The 24,558-nt window shown below is 42.9% G+C and overlaps 1 protein-coding gene across 1 annotated transcript in view; it reads right to left on the reverse strand.

The window, feature by feature from the left end:
• Window positions 1-219: 219 nt before the first annotated feature.
• The window catches only part of LOC120030922 (intermediate conductance calcium-activated potassium channel protein 4-like), a 32,454-nt gene continuing 8,115 nt past the window's right edge, over window positions 220-24,558 (reverse strand). The window contains exons 4-9 of the mRNA XM_038976427.1: window positions 22,427-22,890; window positions 20,657-20,792; window positions 13,668-13,778; window positions 11,193-11,314; window positions 1,887-1,956; window positions 220-396 (exon numbers count right to left, since the gene is read on the reverse strand). Coding sequence (XP_038832355.1) covers window positions 220-396; window positions 1,887-1,956; window positions 11,193-11,314; window positions 13,668-13,778; window positions 20,657-20,792; window positions 22,427-22,890 — 1,080 coding nt within the window. The remainder of the gene's footprint in view (window positions 397-1,886; window positions 1,957-11,192; window positions 11,315-13,667; window positions 13,779-20,656; window positions 20,793-22,426; window positions 22,891-24,558) is intronic.

A 24,558-nucleotide genomic window follows, 5' to 3' on the forward strand; every position in this document is an offset into this window, starting at 1 on the left:
GATCTCAGGGTTGGGGTTGTGTTAGGTGTACCTGATTTCAGGGTCCGGGTTGTGTTAGCTCTACCTGATTTCAGGGTTGGGGTTGTGTTAGCTCTACCTGATCTCAGGGTCGGGGTTGTGTTAGCTATACGTGATCTCAGGGTCGGGGTTGTGTTAGCTCTACCTGATTTCAGGGTTGGGGTTGTGTTAGCTATACGTGATTTCAGGGTTGGGGTTGTGTTAGCTGTACCTGATTTCAGGGTTGCGGTAGCGCAGGGCCTGTGCCAGCAGCTCAGAGGTCTGTTGGAAGCAGTGGCTCAGCTCGTCTAACTTCTGCTCCATGGAGATGATGCGCTGCTCCAGCTCCCGGTACGAGTTGTTCCAGTTGGCACTCAAGTCGCACATGATCATCTGCATCTGTTCACCATCAATCAACCAACCAACCAAACAAACAACCAAACATGATCATCTGCATCTGTTCACCATCAATCAACCAACCAACCAAACAAACAACCAAACATGATCATCTGCATCTGTTCACCATCAATCAACCAACCAACCAAACAAACAACCAAACATGATCATCTGCATCTGTTCACCATCAATCAACCAACCAACCAAACAAACAACCAAACATGATCTACTGTATCTGTTCACCATCGATCAACCAAACATTATCATCTGCATCTGTTCACCGTCAATCAACCAAACAAACGATCAAACAGACAATTAATCCATTCACCCAATGCTAGTTGTGTTGTGTTTTTTATAGTTATTTGTCGTAACAACACAAGCATGCCAAACAAAATCCAGACATGGAATTCAGATAAACCCAGACTTAACCCCGGATGAGCTGAGGGTGACAGTGGCAACTCTCTTGGGGGAAACAACTCCCTAGGGTAGTTAAAACATTGAGGGGAACCACATATGACACATGTACATATCTCCCATCTCCCATGTCTCCTGTGACCGTTTCTTCCTCATAAACTGGTTCCTGTGTTCGATATACACACGAGCTGGACTTGCACAAATATATTGATCAATTTAATTAATAAAAGTGCTCACCACCCATTAACTATAGCCATTTTCTTTAGTTGTGCATTCTTTGCCAGGTATACTGCCCATTAGGTAAAAAGCTCTGAGTCTAGGATTACATCACAGAGTGACTTGAACCTTCTGCTAGAACTCATGGCTGTTTTATAGAGTTTTATGTGTCTTTTACAGACATTTTATGTGTCTCAACACCTAGTAATAAATTACACAGCAAATTTAATATACTGGATAATGGTCTGTGTAAAAGTGTGGTTATTACCTGGATCTGGGTTATCCTGCACACGTGTGTGTGTGTGTGTGCGTGCGTGTGTGCGTGCGTGCGTGCGTGCGTGCGTGCGTGCGTGCGTGCGTGCGTGCGTGCGTGCTTGCAAATGTAGGTGTCTGTGCGTTCATCAGTGTGTGTGTGCTTGTTGATATTTTATCCTTTGACCCAGTTTCAGTAGAGAGCAGAGCAGGGGACATGAAAGAGGGACCTCCCAGATGAGTAGGGGTCATGTACAACCTGAACACTGGCACACACTGGCACACAATGACCGGCACAGCCACGCAATGCAGCAGAAAAACACATGAACTCACACAAACACACACACACACATATACAAACACACACAAACGGACATGCACACACAAACGGAGACACTTATACCCACACAAAAGCACGCGCATGCATGCATGCACGCACTAGATACACACATACACGCACACACAAGACAAAAAAACATCACATACCAGCAGAGACATACACAGGCCTACACTTCAGCTTTCATTCATGCAAATGCACACAACATAGTAGGGTGCATTTCACAGCTCTGCCGTGAGTTGTTCTAGCCTACTGTATGGTGTGGTTGGTTTACCTTGGGCAGGTCGACCATCTCACTGGCGTAATCTCTCAGCTTCCTTTGTTTGAGGCGCAGGTGCCGGAATCTGTCCAAAACAGACAAAGGACATAGCAACATCTTAGTATGATAACGGTGTGATAGTTACCTTAAATAAATGCCTGGGCCTGAAGTGAGAAACTGTCATTACTGCCACTTCTACCCATTACAGTATAGATCTGATTGGGTAGTGTGTGCACTATAGAGGGTCCCCTTCACTGAACAATCACAACACCCCTTATACTAACAATTACACAATCCTTTGGCTTTGAGAAAAGCTGAGGTACATAATAAACAGTTGCTTCAGACTTAAAACGGCAATCAGCAATAGAAACAAGAACATAGTGTTCTCCATGCCCCTGTTTCGGTAAAAAGTTGAGGGATGGAGCTGTAGAAATGAAACCACTCACATTCATAGACAGGGCTATGGATGCAAGAACTGACCATCCATGCTATCAAAATAGTTTTAACTATGTTTGAGGCTATATAGTGTTTGTTTACATTTACTTTGTTTCAAAACATTGGAGCATAACTAGCTTATACTTTGGGTTCTGAAGAGGCACAACAGTTGAACTTAACTGATGAGGCATTTATAAGTCATACTCTTCAAGGATCAATGGTTAGGGGAGACCAGGGTTGGTTGTCACACATTGTACTCTTGTGTGTATTTCTCAGCACTAGTATATCTAACAAGATTATTTTTTAATATTAGGAGAAAGACCAAGGTCTTCGGTTGAAATGGGGACCCTTTTTAACCTCATATCTTATTCTAATATGGAGTTCTAAGCCATCAAACACACTCTGTCCACTTGTGACAACCAGCCACATCGTGGGGTTGGATGTCACACAGTATGTTGTTGATTTTCACAATGTTTGCTAGTAGTTTATTCATTTTGTAACAGGAAATGAAGCAATATAACATCTTACAAATAGCCTTTCTTTGATTGAACAATATTCCTGACCAAATTCAGCATTTTATGTCGTGAGAATATCATATGACATTCTGAGTAAATGTGTATGTACGTGTGTTTAGTTAAGTTCATTAAGATCCCCATTAGCTACTGCACATGCAGCAGCTACTCTTCCTGAGGTCCACATAAAACATACAAATACATGACAAAGTACAGAACAGTTGCCCTCAGGACAGCCTCAATTCATCAAGGCATGAACTCTACTAGGTATCGAAATAATTCCCTAGGGATTCTGGCCAATGTTGACTCCAATACTTCCCACACTTGTGTCAAGTTGGCTGGATGTCCTTTGTGTGGTGGACCATTCTTGATACACAAGGGAAACTGTTGAGCGTTAAAACCCCAGCAGCGCTGCAGTTCTTGACACAAACTGATGTGCCTGGCACCTACTAACATACCCCGTTCAAAGGCACTTAAATAGTTTATCTTGCCCATTCACCCTCTGAATGGCACACATACACAATCCATGTCTCAATTGTGTCAAGTCTCCTCCCCTTCACGCTACTGATTGAAGTGAATTTAACAATTGACATCAATAAGGGATGATAGCTTTCACCTGGATTCACCTGGTTAGTCTATGCCATGGAAAGAGCGGGTGTTCTTAATGTATGTATACTCAGTGTATATTCATATTCTTATATACAGTACAGTTAAATCAGATCTTTAGAAAGAGGAGAGGCGCTGTGATACAATACTATATGTTTATTATCAGTTTTTTAAAGCTAAACTTGCTTTTTGCCTGAGTAACCTCTGGTGGCAGAGCATTCCACGATGACATGGCGTTATACATAACTAAGCAACGCATAAAATCTGTTTTTGGTTTGGGTACCGTGAAGAAAACCCATAGTGGCATGTCTGGTGAGGAATGTGTCTTTTTCAAGTGTATGCACATAGATTATACAAGTGGTTAGTCATATTGCAACACACAAATGTTTCTTCAAAAGACTAGAAGATAAGTAGTCAATTTCTCCTCAACCCTCAACCGTGAGACCATCATGCATGTTGTTGATGTTAGTTCTGTTTGTGCAGTTAAGGGCAAGGCACACTGCTTTGTTTTGAGCCAGCTGCAGCTTTGCTAAGTCTTTCTTTGCTGAACCTGACCATAACACCAGACACAGTAATTATGACTGGACAAGATCAGAGCCTGAACAACTAGTACAGTTGATCTTTGTGTCACAAACGCAGAACATATTTTTATAACAACTTTGTCAATATAACTTGACTTTGATATAATACCATCCAATGTTACTCCCTGGAGTTCAGCTTCTTCAACTTGTTCAATGGTCACATCCTGGTCACATCCTGCACAACTCCAGTTGAGGTTTAGGTCTAAGAGAATGCTTTTAACCAAATACAATGCTTTTGGTTTTAGATGTATTTAAGGCCAGTTTATTGTTAATTACCCATTCTGACTGTAACTCTTTACTAAGAGCCTCAGTGAGCTCACTGGCTGTAGGTGCTTATGTGTAGAGTGTGCATTCTTGTAAACAATAGAGAATAGTAACAGCCCAAGGCAACTGCCATGATGGATACCGCACTGTACATACAGTTGAAGTCGGACGTTTACATACAGTCGTGGCCAAAAGTTTTGAGAATGACCCAAATATACATTTTCACAAAGTTTGCTGCTTCAGTGTCTTTAGATATTTTTGTGAGATGTTACTATGGAATACTGAAGTATAATTACAAGCATTTCATAAGTGTCAAAGGCTTTTATTGACAATTACATGAAGATGATGCAAAGAGTCAATATTTGCAGTGTTGACCCTTCTTTTTCAAGACCTCTGCAATCTGCCCTGGCATGCTGTCAATTAAATTCTGGGCCACATCCTGACTGATGACAGCCCATTCTTGCATAATCAATGCTTGGAGTTTGTCAGAATTTGTGGGTTGTTGTTTGTCCACCCGCCTCTTGAGGATTGACCACAAGTTCTCCATGTGATTAAGATCTGGGAAGTTTCCTGGCCATGGACCCAAAATATCGATGTTTTGTTCCCCGAGCCACTTAGTTATCACTTTTGCCTTTTGGCAAGGTGCTCCATCATGCTGGAAAAGGCATTGTTCGTCACCAAACTGTTCCTGGATGGTTGGGAGAAGTTGCTCTCGGAGGATGTGTTGGTACCATTCTTTATTCATGGCTGTGTTCTTAGGCAAAATTGTGAGTGAGCCCACTCCCTTGGCTGAGAAGTAACCCCACACATGAATGGTCTCAGGATGCTTTACTGTTGGCATGACACAGGACTGATGGTAGCGCTCACCTTGACTTCTCCGGACAAGCTTTTTTCCGGGTGCCCCAAACAATCGGAAAGGGGATTCATTCGAGAAAATGACGTTGCCTCAGTACTCAGCAGTCCAATCCCTGTACCTTTTGCAGAATATCAGTCTGTTCCTGATGTTTTTCCTGGAGAGAAGTGGCTTCTTTGCTGCCTTTCTTGACACCAGGCCATCCTCCAAAAGTCTTTGCCTCACTCTGCGTGCAGATGCACTCACACCTGCCTGCTGCCATTCCTGAGCAAGCTCTGTACTGGTGGTGCCCTGATCCCACAGCTGAATCAACTTTAGGAGATGGTCCTGGCGCTTGCTGGGCTTTCTTGGGCACCTTGAAGCCATCTTCACAACAATTGAACCGCTCTCCTTGAAGTTCTTGATGATCCGATAAATGGTTGATTTAGGTGGAATCTTACTGGCAGCAATATCCTTGCCTGTGAAGCCCTTTTGTGCAAAGCAATGATGACAGCATGTGTTTCATTGCAGGTAACCATGATTGACAGAGGAAGAACAATGATTCCAAGCACCACCCTCCTTTTGAAGCTTCCAGTCTGTTATTCGAACTAAATCAGCATGACAGAGTGATCTCCAGCCTTGTCCTCGTCAACACTCACACCTGTGTTAACGAGAGAATCACTGGCATGATGTCAGCTGGTCCTTTTCTGGCAGGGCTGAAATGCAGTGGAAATGGTTTTTGGGATTCAGTTCAGTTGCATGGCAAAGAGGGACTTTGAAATTAATTGCAATTCATCTGATCACTCTTCATAACATTCTGGAGTATATGCAAATTGCCATCATACAAACTGAGGCAGCAGACTTTGTGAAAATTAATATTTGTGTCATTCTCAAAACTTTTGGCCATGACTGTACACCTTAGCCAAATACATTTAAACTCAGTTTTTCACAATTCCTGACATTTAATCCTAGTAAAAATTCCGTGTTTTAGGTCAGTTAGGATCACCACTTTATTTTAAGAATGTGAAATGTCAGAATAATACTAGAGAAAATGATTTATTTCAGCTTTTATTTCTTTCATCACATTCCCAGTGGGTCAGAAGTTTACATACACTCAATTAGTATTTGGTAGCATTGCCTTTAAATTGTTTAACTTGGGTCAAATATTTCAAGTAGCCTTCCACAAGCTTCCCACAATAAGTTGGGTGAATTTTGGCCCATTCCTCCTGACAGAGCTGGTGTAACTGAGTCAGGTTTGTAGGCCTCTGTGCTCGCACACACTTTTTCAGTTCTGCCCACAAATGTTCTATAGGATTGAGGTCAGGGCTTTGTGATGGCCACTCCAATACCTTGACTTTGTTGTCCTTAAGCCATTTTGCCACAACTTTGGAAGTATGCTTGGGGTCATTGTCCATTTGGAAGACCCATTTGCGACCAAGCTTTAACTTTCTGACTGATGTCTTGAGATGTTGCTTCAATATATCCACATAATTTTCCTTCCTCGTGATGCCATCTATTTTGTGAAGTGCACCAGTACCTCCTGCAGCAAAGTACCCCCACAACATGATGCTGCAGGAGGTACTGGTGCACTTCACAAAATAGATGGCATCACGAGATGCTGTGCTTCACGGTTAGGATGGTATTCTTCGGCTTGCAAGCCTCCCCCTTTTTCCACCAAACATAACGATGGTCATTATGGCCAACCAGTTCTATTTCTGTTTCATCAGACCAGAGGACATTTCTCAAAAAAGTCAGATCTTTGTCCCCATGTGCAGTTGCAAACTGTAGTCTGGCTTTTTTATGGCGGTTTTGGAGCAGTGGCTACTTCTTTGCTGAGCGGCCTTTCAGGTTATGTCGATATAGGACTTGTTTTACTGTGGATATAGATACTTTTGTACCTGTTTCCTCCAGAATCTTCACAAGGTCCTATGCTGTTGTTCTGGGATTGATTTGCGCTTCTCGCACCAAAGTACATTCATCTCTAGGAGACAGAATGCGTGTCCTTCCTGAGCGCTATGACGGTTGCGTGGTCCCATGGTGTTTATACTTGCATACTATTGTTTGTACAGATGAACGTGGTACCTTCAGACGTTTGGAAATTGCTCCCAAGGATGAACCACACTTGTGGAGGACTATAACTTTTTTTCTGGGGTCTTGGCTGATTTCTTTTGATTTTCCCATGATGTCAAGCAAAGAGGCACTGAGTTTGAAGGCAGGCCTTGAAATACATCCACAGGTACACCTCCAATTGACTCAAATTATGTAAATTATCAGAAGCTTCTAAAGTCATGACATAATTTTCTGGAATTTTCCAAGCTGTTTAAAGGCACAGTCAACTTAGTGTATGTAAACTTCTGACCCACTGGAATTGTGATACAGTGGAATTGTGATACAATTATAAGTGAAATAATCTGTCTGTAAACAATTGTTGGAAAAATTACTTGTGTCATGCACAAAGTAGATGTCCTAACCGACTTGCCAAAACTATAGTTTGTTAACAAGAAATGTGTGGAGTGGTTGAAAAACTAGTTTTAATGACTCCAACCTAAGTGTATGTAAACTTCCGACTTCAACTGTATCTGATGTTGGAGAAGCTTCCATTGAAGAATACTCTCTGAGTTCTATTTGATTAGTAACTCTCAAACCGTATAATGGCAGGTGATGTAAATCCATAACACCTTTTTTCAATACAAATGATGATCAATAACATCAAAGGCTGCACTGAAATCTAATAATACAGCTCCAACTATCATCTTACTATCCATTTATTTTAGCCAATCATCAGCCATCTTAGTCAGTGCAGTACAAGTTGAGTGCCCTTCCCTATATGCACACTGAAAGTCAGTAGTTAACTTGTTCTTTGAAAAATCGCATAGCAACACAATTTTATCCATCTGTTTACAAAGAACAGGCTGCAAACTGATTGGGCATCTGTTACAGCCAGTAAAGGTTGCTTTACTATTATTAGGTACTGGAATTACTTTATCTTCCTTCCACGCCTGTGGACACACACTCCTTTAGGCTTTGGTTAAAGACATGGCAAATAGGGGTGGCAATACAGTCTGCTACTATTCTCAATTGCTTCCCATATTGGTTGTCTATACCTGGTGACTTATCCTTTTTGATGGATACCAATAGATTTTCCACCTCTTCTGCATGTAACGGATGTGAAATGGCTAGCTAGTTAGCGGGTACGCGCTACTAGCGTTTCAATCAGTTACGTCACTTGCTCTGAAACCTAGAAGGTAGTGTTGCACCTTGCTCTGCAAGGGCCGCGGCCTTTGTGGAGCGATGGGTAACGATGCTTCGTGGTCGACCGTTGTTGATGTGTGCAGAGGGTCCCTGGTTCGCGCCCGGGTCGGGGCGAGGGGACGTACTAAAGTTATACTGTTACATTGGTGCCGTGACCCGGATCACTGGTTGCTGCGGAAAAGGAGGAGGTCGAAAGGGGGGTGAGTGTAACGGATGTGAAATGGCTAGCTAGTTAGCGGGTACGCGCTAATAGCGTTTCAATCGGTTACGTCACTTGCTCTGAGACTTGAAGTAGGATTGCCCCTTGCTCTGCAAGGGCCACGGCTTTTGTGGAGCGATGGGTAACGACGCTCAGTGGGTGACTGTTGTTGATGTGTGCAGAGGGTCCCTGGTTCGTGCCCGTGTCGGGGCGAGGGGACGTACTAAAGTTATACTGTTACATTGATGCTGTTGACCCGGATCACTGGTTGCTGCGGAAAAGGAGGAGGTTGAAAGGGGGGTGAGTGTAACGGATGTGAAATGGCTAGCTAGTTAGCGGGTACGCGCTACTAGCGTTTCAATCAGTTACGTCACTTGCTCTGAAACCTAGAAGTAGTGTTGCACCTTGCTCTGCAAGGGCCGCGGCCTTTGTGGAGCGATGGGTAACGATGCTTCGTGGTCGACCGTTGCTGATGTGTGCAGAGGGTCCCTGGTTCGCGCCCGGATCGGGGCGAGGGGACGTACTAAAGTTATACTGTTACACGCACAAACTTGACCAAATTCAAAACAGCAATCATTCTCTTTCATTATTAGATCTTCAATACAATAATATGATGGTTCACTGTTCAGTGTTGTAATTTCACTTCTCAGTTTGTCTACTTTACCAGTGAAATAGTCACTGAAACGATTGGCTATATCAAAAGGTTTTGTTAGAAATGACGCATCAACTTCAAATTATTATTTTGTTCTGCCCAGAATATAATTTAACGTAACAAATCATTTTTATGTGGGTGTGTGTTAGAAAAAATATGTGTGTGAGAAGGGAGCTCTTTATAGCACAATAACTAAAGAGCTTGGGATGTAATGGAGCTGATAGCGACAACCTACTTCACATTCCATGTGACAACCATCCCCAACAGTTATCACATGATTTGACCTAGGAACTCAGAAATAGGTTTGAAATATAGCCCTCCCTTTCCTATTTTCAACAAACATAATTGTTCATAGATACTCCCAAAATTCAAACATTTACAAAGAAAGCACCAATCTATTTTTTTTTTTAACTTTCACCTATGAAATAGACATACATTCCCCTCACCTCAATGTTTTGTCATGCTGACATGAATTGACCAGGTGGATGAGTTCTTTCAAAGAATTCACACGTTAACCTTAAATATAGTGTATTACACAGTGCCATTGACATTGGGAGTAATTAGCACTGTGACAACCAAATTGTGAGACAACCAACCCCAGTCCCCTGGGGAGACTGGATGTAGCATCTGCAGGTTGACCCTTTAAGTTTATCGTGTTTGGCTCTTAGATACTGTCAATAACTCAACATCCAGGAGCCCTGCTTTGTGTTCAGAATGGGTAGATTGGAGAAATATCTGTTGCTCCAATGTTTTCGACATTTAGGGTTGGGGAAAAAAACGACATTTAGATTCTAAGCTGGATGAAACCAGAACTGCCCCAGAATAAGAAAAACAGAAACCAATATTGCAGGGAACTTCCATCAAGCACTCATGTGCACTAAAATGTCCTAGTGGGGATGCCAGAGCCAAAGAACCGATGCATAAAAACCTGAAAAAGTAAAAGCAAAATGAGTTTCTAAATAGTAACTTAACTGTTTGGCTCTGTCTCCATTCCAAGGTGCTGGAAGTGCCTCCTCATGCTTTCTTCCACCATGTATTTAAAGTGGGTCTGCTAACTGTACAACAGGAAATGTAACCCCTCCACCCTAACAGGCATACTCTCTCTCTCCCACACACATGCACATACACACATGCACACACACACAGTATTATGAAGTCCTGCTACCTGATAATGACTCACACATTCACACGTCTAAGCTTCCTTGATCTCCAGTGAAAGAAGTCAGGCAACCCCACACCTCACTCCACTTGTTATTAGCAGGAAGGCAAGGATACATATTGTCAAACATCATGGATGAACAACAATGAAAGTAGACATGGGGAAGCAGGCAGAGGACGTCAAAGTTCCCAAGTGCTATTATGGAGAAGGAGCTGTCATTCAGGATGGTTTTTTTGTCAAACACAAGCAGTTTTTTGTAACTTTTCCGGTGTTTCTTAGTTGTGATTTGACTTCACATGATGGAAGTTCCTTCTTCTGAATTCCGTGTCAAATAAATGTTTCACTGTTTGTCAGATGACCACTGTCCAGTTATTTTAGTCATGAGAGCTTTTGTAAGAGTGAGACTATGTTGTATGCTTTACTCTATTCTAAATTCAAACTGTACTATTGTCAGTGAATGTATCCATTTGATTGATGTCTAAAGTCGATTTTAGATAGTGGCCTAATCTTTTACCGAAGGGGTGGAGTGCCAAGCTTGTTTTGCTGGACCGTAGCATCCAAACAAAATAGACTCAGTTCAGTGTTGACAAAGAGTTAATGACCCATAAAACCATCACAACACACACACACACACACACACACTTTAGACGGCTTAGTGTTCTGAACGGTCTCTAAAAGTATTGCTATTCTTCTGTTCTCCAGTGTTTCTGCAGAACAAATCTAGTAGAGATGAGATGTGTCAAGAAACCTGAAGATACATATAGTAGAGGACAAACTGATGGCCTACTCCCATCTGAAATACAAAGGTTAAACTGTGATGAGGACTTACACTCTGATGGCCTCCAGTAGGCACCTCTGGTGTCTGCGGTGCTCTCCACTGTTTCCCCTGGTCAGGTTGGTGCGGTGCAGCAGCCAACACTCCCTCAGCACATTGGCAGCAGCATGGCGGATCTGGGACAGACAGAGTGCCAACATCAAGACCCAGTCAATCAAACCTGCAGCCCTAACGTGTACGTGTGTGACACACACTCCTTTGTACAGCATGACTGTCACAGCTGGAGATAAGAGTATATGGAACGGTGATGCATTAAGCTAACACTCATGCTTATGGCAGGATTAAGTTATAAAGAATTACAGCACTAACCGGAAGGTTAGCATGGTGTCATCTTGGGGGCATGTTATATCATGGTGCCATCATGGGAGCATGTTTATTTCAAGGTGCCATCATGGGAGCATGTTTATATTATGGTGCCATCTTGGGAGCATGTTTATATCATGGTGCCATCATGGGAGCATGTTTATATCATGGTGCCATCATGGGAGCATGTTTATATCATGGTGCCATCATGGGAGCATGTTTATATCATGGTGCCATCTTGGGGGCATGTTTATGTCATGGTGCCATTGTGGGAGCATGTTTATATCATGGTGCCATCATGGGAGCATGTTTATATCATGGTACCATCATGGGAATATGTTTATATCAGGATGCCATCATGGGAGAATGTTTATATCATGGTGCCATCATGGGAGCATGTTTATATCATGGTGCCATCATGGGAATATGTTTATATCATGGTGCCATCTTGGGGGCATGTTTATGTCATGGTGCCATCATGGGAGCATGTTTATATCATGGTGCCATCATGGGAGAATGTTTATATCATGGTGCCATCATGGGAGTATGTTTAAATCATGGTGCCATCATGGGAGAATGTTTATGTCATGGTGCCATCATGGGAGCATGTTTATTTGCTGATTAAACTGCTGTTATGAAGTGAGAGGTAGTCCATGGTTAACGTTGATGAAAACAATGTTGCCTAGTGCAGAACTGGGTCAGGCGGGATGGGCTGTACACTAATGTTTGCTACACGGCGGTGTTTGCTAAAAACACAAACGGATGTACACGTACCCGTCATACAGGGAAAAATATTTGAGGATATGAATAGGCATCAGTGGGCCATATGTTGGTTACGGAAACATATTCCTCTTGTTTCTCTTTGATTCTATTCATGTCTGCTATCCTTCCTGACGAGGACACCGTAACTGCCCTGCTATCTGAGCTTGGTGATGTCACTACAGCCGGGCCTTGTCTTGTGTTGTCCTCTGTGTGGGGTTATTATTAGGGGCCGTCAGGGGCCGTGCCCAGATGTCTTTCCTTATTCTTCCTGTCAACGTAAATCAGGGCAATGACGGACAACTCCGCAGGGACGCACACACACACACACCAAACAACTACCAACAGACATAAGGATGCACCCAGTGAGAGGATGTGTTCAGTGCCAGGGAGGAAGTGGTTATATCCTCAGCCGACCTACAACCTCACATCCTCACACTGACAACACACTGCAGCCTGCAGCCAGGTATAGCCTACACCCTACACTACCAACCTAGCGCTCAGCTAATGCTCAATCAGGTCAGTGGATTTCAAAGAATCCTGCCATACACTACTTACATATTAGAGAATGATGGATATTGGGGAATGGATATGGAAATCATGCTAGCATCTTCCGTTGTGCTCGTTTATTTTCAGGTTGTTGATTCTCCTTCCCGGCGATAAGCAAACAGATGGATCCTGTCCGAGGCTTCAACATGAAGTAACCCCTCACCAACAAACGCTTGCTCACTGTGTCCTCAGTTACGGCAGTGAGTACACACACACATCATCTTATCCAGTTTCCTGTCGGTCCGAGCTCCCCATCCTGGACTGACACAAGTTACTTTCCTGACAGGGACACGATTATTTCCTCCTTTTGACGCCTTTTGGAGGCTATTAAGAGATTGGCGGGCCCCACCTCCCAAGCCCTCCACCCCCCCCCAGTCCTTTTCCCACACTATCCTGTCCTCTGGAATGGCCTATTTAAGGAAAAAATAATATTATAAAAAGACTCCAAAATCATAACACGCGTGCAACGTGGAAAATATCGCTGCATCCACCCAGAAGGCCTCATCTGTTGTGTCAAGGGTTTTGTTTTTCTTGTGAGACCGAGGGAACCTTTGAAGGGAGCTGGCTGCTACCAGTTATCAATGCAGGACAGTGGTTTGGATCTTCACAGTATGTTTTTCTTATCATTCAGTTATTGGAAATATGGGGATAAATGACTCCTTGAACTGAGAGACACCCACAACATGTTCATTCATTACTGTCATTATAGAGCCAGGTATTTTTACTGACCATGTGACCACCTGACCAGGAAAAACTCCCAGCCCTTGTAAAGGTTAGAACTAGGGCCCATAGTTTTCCTGACTAGGTGGACACATGGTATATGGAAAAACTCTGGTGCAGTCATTCTCCTCGTCTCACCCGCTTGGAGATCTGGATGTCCATCATGAAGAAGTGCACGTGTTTCTCTCCTTTGTTCAGCGCCAGCTTCTTGGTCATGACGGCCACCAGCATGGCGGTACAGGCCACACCCTATGGACAAACACACAGACAGCCACACCACCGTCACTATGGTTACCACCATCGCCGTTTGTCATCCTCCTCGTGTCCTCTTGTGACCCGTAAGAGCGGGAGTCAGTCGGAATTCACAAAATGATCATGTCAACATTCAAAATCAGCCCTATAGCTTCAGGTCTGTTTGGCCAACATCAAGATAGACATCGTAATTCCTTTTCAATAAGTTATGACATAGTTGTGACTTGCTATAACTTGGACAAATAGGGTGGGCCTATTTTGCCTATTTCGCCTAATAATACTAGTTACACGGAATTGACCTTATGCTTATGTGAGCGTGAAATGGTTAATCATATGCCACTGTGCCACTGATATAGTAGTATAGAGAACAACTAAATGCTGACGAATGCTCAGGAACCCCACAGAGTGAATCAGAGTGACTTGGCACTAAAAGTGACTATATTTCAGTGTGGTACAATAGTCTCAATACACTAATTCTGACTGTGTAATCTTAGACTACAATTCTAACCTATGGGGGAGATTTAACATAGTTAATTTACCATTGAGTGCAATTTTATATCAATATGTACTGTAATTGCACAAAGCTCACAGTTGTACCAATGTGTATCTACCTACAACGTAATTGCATTGTACCTGCCAGTGTAATTACTGTGGAAATACAGTACATGGTTTTAGAGACACAGTGTAATCATATCATTTAAAGATTAGACTTGTTTGAAAATGAACACCAATTTTTACCTGTTTCCCTTCCCTTGTTTGCATTAGTAAAAGAGAGAGAGAGAGATCAAAGTCTGATAAAAAAAGAACAATCATATTAGCATGCACGCCAAGGCTCACAATGAAACACGGGTTACAGTCTGGTCACAGAGATAATGCTAAGAGCCATTCGGATGGATAAATCACAAATCCTGCACTAGTCCCCTGTCCCCTCCTAAGAGCTCCCAAAATACTCTGCTGGCTTCCTAACATCAACCAACCCACTCACTGGTACTGATATGGGCATGACTGGAACCAAAGATTCCATGTGAATCTGCACCAGTGTAATCTGGGAATTCTAAGAGGCACAACATCCTTCCCAGGGATCCATCCACACCCCACTGATAGGATGTGTGGTGAGCACGCTGCTCTGCTCACCTCCCCAACACAGCTGGGACACTACCAGAGAGGCAGGCCAGCCCAGGATAGAGGTGTTGAGCCTAGGGGTCATTGACAGCCGAGGACTACAGGTGTGAGTACTGCTTCACTCATTGTCCTAGAGAGCTGCCCTGTTGGGAGTAGGAAACTATTTTTTTTTTCAAGTCATTGGCACAGGTTGGCACGCCCTCCTGTTCCAGTGGTGCCAAAGGCTATAAACTACCTAAAAATGGAAATGGTGGAAAGTTTCCCCTTAAAAAGGGGAAAGCTTATAAAAACAAGGGGAGAGGGAGAGAAAGAGGAGTGAAGGATAATTTTCCACTGTGTCAGGGAGGTGTCTCGGCCTGGCTCGCGCCCCTCTGCCGGTCTTGTGACTCTCCGCCGCTTATCTACTCGGATCGGAAACGGACAGAGCTAAGGTGAGGCAGAGAGCCAAGTCCTTACAGCCCAACAAGCAGAAAACACCCAGATACCTCCCTCCCTCTCCCTGTACTAGTCACATGGCCCAAAACCCTTCAAAATGCAAGATCCTGTTGGTAGCATGTATGAGAAACCTGTCCCCTGCATGTCCCCTTATGATATATGGGGAAAACCTGCAAGTTTGTGGAAGTGTGAAAGTCCTTGGAGTCATTGTGCAAAACATTCTGCAGTGGGACGAACAAATCGATTCAATGATTCGCAAGGGAAGCAAAAAGTCTTCCTACGTCGACTTAAAATATTTAACATGCCACAAATGGACCTGGTAGCCATCTACATGGGCTATGTTCAACCCTGTCTAGAGTATATTGCAACAGCTTGGCACAGCTCCTTGACTCAAGCCCTCTCTGAACAACTCGAGCCCATACAGAAGTGTGTTTGCAGAACCATCCCTGGCACGGCATATCCTGGAAACAACAATGCTCTGACGTCACTATCACTGCCCTCACTTCATGAGAGAAGAGAGAAACTGTACCTTGACTTTCCTTTTTCCCTGTTCAAGACCCCCTTCAGAGAACAGTTGCCGAGGACAAGTGTCAGACAGATTCACCTGCTCTCTATTCCACATGCCAGGACTGAGAAGTATAAAAAGTTGCCCATTCCATACCAATGTACAGTACCAGTCAAAAGTTTGGACACACCTTCTCATTCCAGGGTTTTTCTTTATTTTTAATATTTTCGACAGTACCAGTCAAAAGTTTGGACACACCTACTTATTCAAGGGATAGTCTTTATTTTTTACTATTTTCTACATTGTAGAATAATAGTGAAGAAATCCAAAATTTGAAATAACACATGAAATCATGTAGTAACCAAAAAAGTGTTAAACAAATCAAAATATATTTTATATTTGAAATTCTACAAAGTAGTCACCCTTTGCATCGATGACAGCTTTGCACACACTTGGCATTCTCTCAACCAGCTTCATGAGGTAGTCACCTGAAATGCATTTCACTTAACAGGTGTGCCTTGTTAAAAATGTATTTGTGGAATTTCTTTCCTTCTTTATTTGTTTGAGCCAATCAGGTGTATTATTGGGTGGTATGGGTGGTTTTAGGAAGATCGCCCTATTTGGTAAAAAAAAAAAAAATTATGGCCAGAACAGCTCAAATAAGCAAAGAGAAACGACAGTCCATCATTACTTTAAGACATGAAGATCAGTCAATGCGGAACATTTCAATAAGTTTCTGCAAGTGCAGTCGCAAAAACCATCAAGTGCTATGACGAAACTGGCTCTCATGAGGACCGCCACAGGAAAGGAAGACCCAGAGTTACCTCTGCTGCAGACGATAAGTTCATTAGAGTTACCAGCCTCAGAAATTGCTGCCCAGATAAATCCTTCACAGAGTTCAAGTAACAGACACATCTCAACATCAACTGTTCAGAGGAGACTGCGTGAATCAGGCAAATTCATAGTTGAATTGCTGCAAGAAACCACTACTAAAGGACACCAATAATAAGAAGAGACTTGCTTGGGCAAAGAAACACGAGCAATGGTCATTAGACCGGTGGAAATCTGTCCTTTGGTCGGATGAGTCCAAATTTGCGATTTTGGGTTCCAACTGACGTTTCTTTGTGAGACACAGAGTAGGTGAACGTATGATCTCCGCATGTGTGGTTCCCACCGTGACGCATGGAGGAGGAGGTGGGATGGTGTGGGGGTGCTTTGCTGGTGACACTGTCTGTGATTTATTTAGAATTCAAGGCACACCTAACCAGCATGGCTACCACAGCATTCTGCATCGATATGCCATCCCATCTGGTTTCCACTTAATGGGACTATAATTTGTTTTTCAACAGGACAATGACCCAACACACCTCCAGGCTGTGTAAGGGCTATTTGACCAAGAAGGAGAGTGATGGAGTGCTGCATCAGATGACCTGGCCTCCACAATCACCCAACCTCAACCTAATTGAGATGGTTTGGGATGAGTTGGACTGCAGAGTGAAGAAAAAGCAGCCAACAAGTGCTCAGCATATGTGGGAACTCCTTCAAGACTGTTAGAAAAGCATTCCAGGTGAAGCTGGTTGAGAGAATGCCAAGAGTGTGCAAAGCTGTCATCACGGCAAAGGGTGGCTACTTTGAAGAATCTCAAATATAAAATATATTCAGATTTGTTAAACACTTTTTTGGTTACTACATGCTTCCATTTGTGTTATTTCATAGTTTTGATGTCTTCCCTATTATTCTACAATGTAGAAAATAGTAAAAAATAAAGACTATCCCTTGAATAAGTAGGTGTGTCCAAACTTTTGACTGGTACTGTCGAAAATATTAAAAATAAAGAAAATCCCTTGAATGAGTAGGTGTGTCCAAACGTTTGACTGGTACTGTATATTAACGAAACAAAACTTTGAGTCTCCTGAATGTACATATTGTCTTGAATTTCTCTTGTGATTTCAACTTGAACGTTTTGTTGTGTATGTATTGTAATATCCAATAAACTTTGATTTGATTGACTGCCATGTGGATAAGAGTAAAAATTAAATCTCCCTCTACCTCTCCCTCTACTTCTCACTCTGCATCTCTCTCCCTCTCTGTCTCCCTTGCCCTTTCCCTCTACGTCTCACTCTCCCTCTACCTCTGCATCTCCCTCTGCATTCCACTCTCCCTCACTCTCCTTTTCACTCCCCCACTCCCTCTTACCATCTTCCACCCCCTCCAACCTCCCACCTCTCACTCTCCCTTTACTCTCCATCTCTCTCCATCTCCTTCTCAAATATTCTTCCATTGTAAAAACCTATCAACTCTTTGTACTCAGCATCAACCTACTTAACTGAGATATTGGCCTATATTCTTACTGGTGAGGGTCCATTGTTTAGTAAACAATGGCAGTTGAATATGACAATATATCATAGTGAAACTCCTTTGTTCTTTTCTATGACAGAACAACACCTGAAGTGTATTATTTAATGTCATTTCCATGGCACCCAGACTGCTTGAACATAAGAGTCGCAGCTCTTTCACAAATTTCAAATATGCTTACAGTGCTTCAAATTAGCTTTTTTTCTACTGCGTGTACCTTTCTTACCAGTGGGTGTAACCAAAGTGTTTGAGTCACAGACATAACAATACATGCGTCAATAACCACACCGCTTTCGTTGTTCGACAAGAGAAAGGTCATATGTTATCATGTAGAGCACATTGGGGCTGCATTCTGTAAGAAACGTGCTATAAAAATAAAGTTCAATATTATCAGTGCCTGTACTCTCTGAGTTCACCCATAAAACCATTAAACTCACTGTAACCTTTCACATCTCCCACCTCTGCTCAGTGCCAAGACATCTACATAACAACTACTCCAATGTGTGTGTGTGTGTGTGTGTGTGTGTGTGTGTGTGTGTGTGTGTGTGTGTGTGTGTGCGTGCGTGCGTGCGTGCGTGCGTGCGTGCGTGCGTGCGTGCGTGCGTGCGTGCGTGCGTGCGTGCGTGCGTGCGTGCGTGCGTGCGTGCGTGCGTGCGTGCGTGCGTGCGTGCGTGCGTGCGTGCGTGCGTGCGTGCGTGCGTGCGTGCGTGCGTGCGTGCGTGCGTGCGTGCGTGCGTGCGTGCGTGCGTGCGTGCGTGCGTGCGTGCGTGATGAGAGAGTGCCTGGTACCAGAGAATCACTTCTCTGACCCATAAACAACCAAGACATCATCAGGCATTCTCCCCTGAACATGTCATATACAGGCTGACCGTGGGGAAAACAATAATAAAATAATATTACACTGGTACAGTAGTGTTAAATTTTCAGAATAGAATAGAAAAGCTTCAATATGAAAACTACAGCTACTGTACTTTAAGACATCATAGCATGCACTGGCAACACACAGGGGGCACATGCTGTAGTGTAGGACATTGTAAGAATGCCATCATGGAAAATAATAGAGAAAGAAGCCAAAACAAGAGAGATCGATGGGAGTAGCGACAGGCAAACAATGAGTCAGTAGCAACAGTACTGTACATGGCATGCTCTCTGCATGTACCCAGCAACTAGCTGCCAGCATCAAAGTCATTATTGGGACTGGGTGGCACCAAGCACCACTGTATTTCTACTGTAAGTAAATAACTTTCTGAGGCCACTTCAACGTAATAGGTACTTACAAAACAACCAACTAGAAAGCACTGTCTAGTGTTTCAGTTTCCCTCTATTCTTCTTCATTTGATCACCCTGTTGCAGAATAATCTTCCTGCAATGCAGTGTATTTGAGGTTTTAAAAGGCTTCTGAAGTGTGTAATTTCCACCTTGAAATTTCAGACATGATTTTCCCTTACGAAAAATGTATCAACCCTTACAAAAATGTCCATTAATTATAATCCATATAGTAATTCACATTTCCTGTTGCTGCAGGATTATTTCCCTGCTGTAGAAAACGGGCTAAATTTTTGATCATACTTCTGTACACCTGCAGAGACATGGAGCCATGTACAGTACATGTACAGTTCCTTGCAGAATTATTCATCACCCTTGTTGTTTTTCCTATTTTGTTGCATTACAACCTCAAATTTAAATAAATTTTTATTTGGATTTCATGTAATGGACATACACAAAATATTGCAAATTGGTGAAGTGAAAAAAATATATATATTGTTTCAAAAAAATTCTAAAAATAAAAAACTGAAAAGTGGTGCGTGCACATATATTCACCCCCTTTGCTATGAAGCCCCTAAATAAGATCTGGTGCAACCAATTACCTTCAGAAGTCATATAATTAGTTAAATAAAGTCCACCTGTGAACAATCTAAGTGTCACATGATCTCAGTATATACAGTTGAAGTCGGAAGTTTACATACACTTCGGTTGGAGTCATTAAAACCGTTTTTTCAACCACTCCACGAAGTTCTTGTTAACGAATTATAGTTTTGGCAAGTCGGATAGGACATCTACTTTGTGCATGACACAAGTCATTTTTCCAACAATTGTTTACAGACAGATTATTTCACTTATAATTCACTGTATCACAATTCTTATTTCTTGTTATTTTCACAATGAAAAATATTTTGGATCTTCAAAGTGGTAGACATGTTGTGTAAATCAAATTATACAAACCCCCCAAAAATATATTTTAATTCCAGGTTGTAAGGCAACAAAATAGGAAAAATGCCAAGGGGGGTGAATACTTTCGCAAGCCTCTGTATGTTATTTAGCCTGTCTACTTTACAGTAATGTTCTGCTTTAAAAAGCCATTGTAACCTTTAAGATACAGGCTTAATCATGCTTTGACACTCAGGCTATCTCTCCATATTCCCCTCCCCATATAGTTACCATGACTCCATATAGTTACCATGACTCCGGTGAAGAGGCACACCACTTTGCCACAGCTGGTTTTGGGGGACACGTCCCCGTATCCCACTGTGAGGAAGGTGATGGCAATGAGCCAGAGAGCCGTGTCCATACGACCAGTCTCCTCCTGTGTCTGCCTGTAGAGGGCCACACACCCTGGGGTCACTCACTACATACACAGATACATATGTCTTACATGAAGATATTCATAGATTTTATCGATATTATATAGACATTACATTACTAACAAGATCAGACCAATAGGTAAGACAAAAACAGAGATATATTAAGTTGGCAAATCTGATTGTCAAGAACTCCAGTCACCCAAGTCATAGACTGTTCTCTCTGCCATCGCACCGTAAGCGGTACCAGAGCACCAAGTCTAGGTCCAAAAGCCTCCTTGACAGCTTCTACCCCCAAGCCATAAGACTGTTTTACAATTAATCATTGATTGTACACTGCTGCTTCTCACTGTTTATTATCTATGCATAGTCACTTTACCCCTACCTACATGTACAAATTACTTCGTCTAACCTGTACCCCCGCATACTGACTCAGTACCAGTACCCCCTGTATACAGCCTCATTATTGTTCTTTTAGATTTTTTTTACTTTAGTTTATTTAGTAGATATTTTCTTAACTCTATTTTCTTCAAACTGCATTGTTGGTTAAGGAAGGATTTCACGGTAAGGTCTACACCTGTTGTATTCGACGCATGTGACAAATAACATTTGATTCGTTTTGTTTTGAGATTTAGAATCTTTATGGGCAACCAAAGATCCAAGCGTTGTAGTTACAGTTAGACTGTGATTATCTGTTTATCTGTCAGTGGCTGTGGGGTCAGGGAAGGTCCTGTTTCAATTCCAGGAAAGAGAAAATGGAAGTTGAATTGTCTGGACAGATGGTGAAATTGACTCAAAAATGGGCTGACTTTTGTAAGTTGTTGTTTTCTCAGAATCTATTTCAAGACCATTCCAATTCAGTGTTCATCTTAAGTCTTCTATTGCCTACAGGGAAGTTATAATGCATTATACCTGTCGGGTGTTACTCAGAAGTCTTACAATCTGTCAATCATCAGATCGTATAACCAAAACGTCAGTTTGTTTAACATGCAGCTTGATTAACTAACACGTTTGATTTTCTCTATGTAACTGAGATCTAAGAATCCCATCCCATTGTAGGTTCAGCCTAAACAAATGACCTCACGTTGGCCACAAGCCGACTTCAGAGGCCTAGGATGGTATGTGTTGGCTCGCAATGAAGAGTAATTTGTCGGAGTAACTCAACAGAAAACAATCAACATTGAATTTGTTATTAGACATCCTTTCTGAATGGGGAACTCAAATTGACCATCAATATTTGAAGTAGAGTGAGCAATTGATTGCCTCAGTCTGTTTGTAATAAACTGTGTAGGGGTGTATGTGTATGTGTGCGTGTTTCTGTGCTGGCAGTAGTAATGTGTTATATTTATAGTTAGGCAAACTGTTTTTATCTCTTACTATGTGTCCTCTTTTTCTGTTCTGTCTATCACACAGACGTCTGGTTGTGCCTGTGTTTCTCAAACAGGAGAGTGTGTGTGAGTCATGCATGAGATGTGTGTGAGTTATGCAAGAGATGTGTGTGTGTGTGTGTGTGTGTGTGTGTGTGTGTGTGTGTGTGTGTGTGTGTGTGTGTGTGTGTGTGTGTGTGTGTGTGTGTGTGTGTGTGTGTGTGTGTGTGTGTGTATGTGAGCATGAGTGTGTGCCGGCGTGTGCGCGCCCCTCCACCCTACCTCTCACACAGCGTGAGCATCCAGGAAGCGATGAGCCAGAACAAGAAGATGAACACCATCAGCGTGCGCGCCGGGTACTTGTTCATCAGCACCTTGAGCACGAAGCGGAACGTGAAGTTGATGTTGTTGAGCGAGCCGATACTCCTATAGGAGGCACTGAGCAGCACCTTGCTGTGCAGTAGGATCGTCCTGTGGACCAGGTACAGCCTGAGGAACATCAGCGCCGACAGTAGCAGCTCTGTGTCCAACAGCACCTCCCCGTGGCGGGAGGACACACACAGCGGCGCCGAGTTGGAGGAGTTGACCTCTACCCCCTCCCTGGCGATGGGCGCAGGGATGCCCACCTCCCAGTAGGTGCCCACAGGATGAATGGCACAGACCAGCAGCTCGAGGGAGATGCCCAGCACCCTGCGGCTTGTCATGGCGATGCGCCAGTCCACCTGGTTGTGGTCAATGATGAAGAGCTGGAGAAAAAGAGAGGGGTCGGGACAGGGTCGACAGCGGAGAGAGAAAGGGATGAGGGCGAACGAAAGAGCCAGAGGGAGGAGGAAAGTTAGAGGGAGAGAGAGGGGGAAAGAGAGTGAAAGATAAAAAAAAAAGAGAAAGAGAGAGAGAGAGATTGCAAGAGGGAAAGGGATTGAGTGGGAGAGAGAGAGAGAGAGGTAGGAAAAGAAGGATGTCAACGGAGAATTGTTCATTTGATTTGAAGCATTAAGGAAATGATGATTAACTAAAGGTGGGAATTGGAAGAACAGCAACGACAGAAACATGATGCCAAGGCAAACAAAGACCCACCCAAGCAGATACGGAGCCAGTGAAAGTCAAGGTTGTGGGGGTTGTAAGCGACACAAGCCCTCTGACTCACAAGTCTCTTAGATGATGAATATAATCCTGTCTGATCCTAGTCTGACATGACACAAGTCCAAGATATCACTTTTTTATATCACTAAAGACAATGCAAACCAAATCCCGCGCTGGCCAAAACCTCCAATTCCTGTTGCTTTGAGGTTTCTTTGTAACTCTTGATATTTGAAACTGCCGTAGCATATTAGAACACTCAGTTCATAGACTTGCTGCCCTTGACTGACTTTCCCATTACCCAATCGCCACCCAGTTCCTGCAGCAGAGGGGTAACTTCAGCCACACCCTTCCCTTGATATTGCCACACCGTTCCCTTGATATTGCCACACCGTTCCCTTGACATTGCCACACCGTTCCCTTGATATTGCCACACCGTTCCCTTGATATTGCCACACCCTTCCCTTGATATTGCCACACTCTTCCCTTGATATTGCCACAGTCTTCCCTTGATATTGACACACCCGTCCCTAGTTATTGCCACACCTTCCCTTGATATTGCCACAACCTTCCCTTGATTTTGCCACACCTTCCCTTAATATGGCTCCTTTCTCTAGACTCTACCCACAAAACCCCAAAACACACACACAACATGCAAAACGTCACACATCTCTTGCAAAACTAAACACTTCATTCAAAACTATTTTAACTTTTCTCAAAATAGTGTTTTTGCATCAAAACTCTACACACAAAGCATCAAATGATTAGCTCTTATACATGCCAACTACACATGGATGTGAAAAATGTAAAACACTACAATCTTGTGTCTTTTGCATGTTCAGTGTGCGGTGGAATCCACGGCAGTTTGTCATAGCACTCACGCGTACATGTATGTGCACAAATATATACAGTATGTATGCATATTCAGTATATATTTGCACTATAAACAGAAATGCAAGGGGGGGAATAAAATCTATTTCTTTCTCAAAACATTGTATTTTCATCCAGATTTCAGGATGAACAGTAACAGACAAAACAAATACTCTCTCTCCAAAATTGGCCTCCATTGTTTATAGTGCTCAAGCTCTGATTTATAAGTGAAGAAATTAGCTATAAGTGTTTTCAAACAGGAGCACTGGGTGTAGGTAATCGGTAAATGAGTGTGGCATTTGGAATGGCTATGTTTTCCAAACGAAACACAGTTAGTTTTGACCTGTTAGTTTTGAATGATGTGTCTAATGTAGAGAACTGTGTTTAGTGTTTTGCAAAAGTGTGTTTTACAATTACAAACTGATTGTAAAGCAGATAATGTGCTTGCAGTTTTGCAGACTTGG

Source organism: Salvelinus namaycush, chromosome 37, assembly GCF_016432855.1.
Source record: "Salvelinus namaycush isolate Seneca chromosome 37, SaNama_1.0, whole genome shotgun sequence".
NCBI classification, from domain to species: Eukaryota; Metazoa; Chordata; class Actinopteri; order Salmoniformes; family Salmonidae; genus Salvelinus; species Salvelinus namaycush.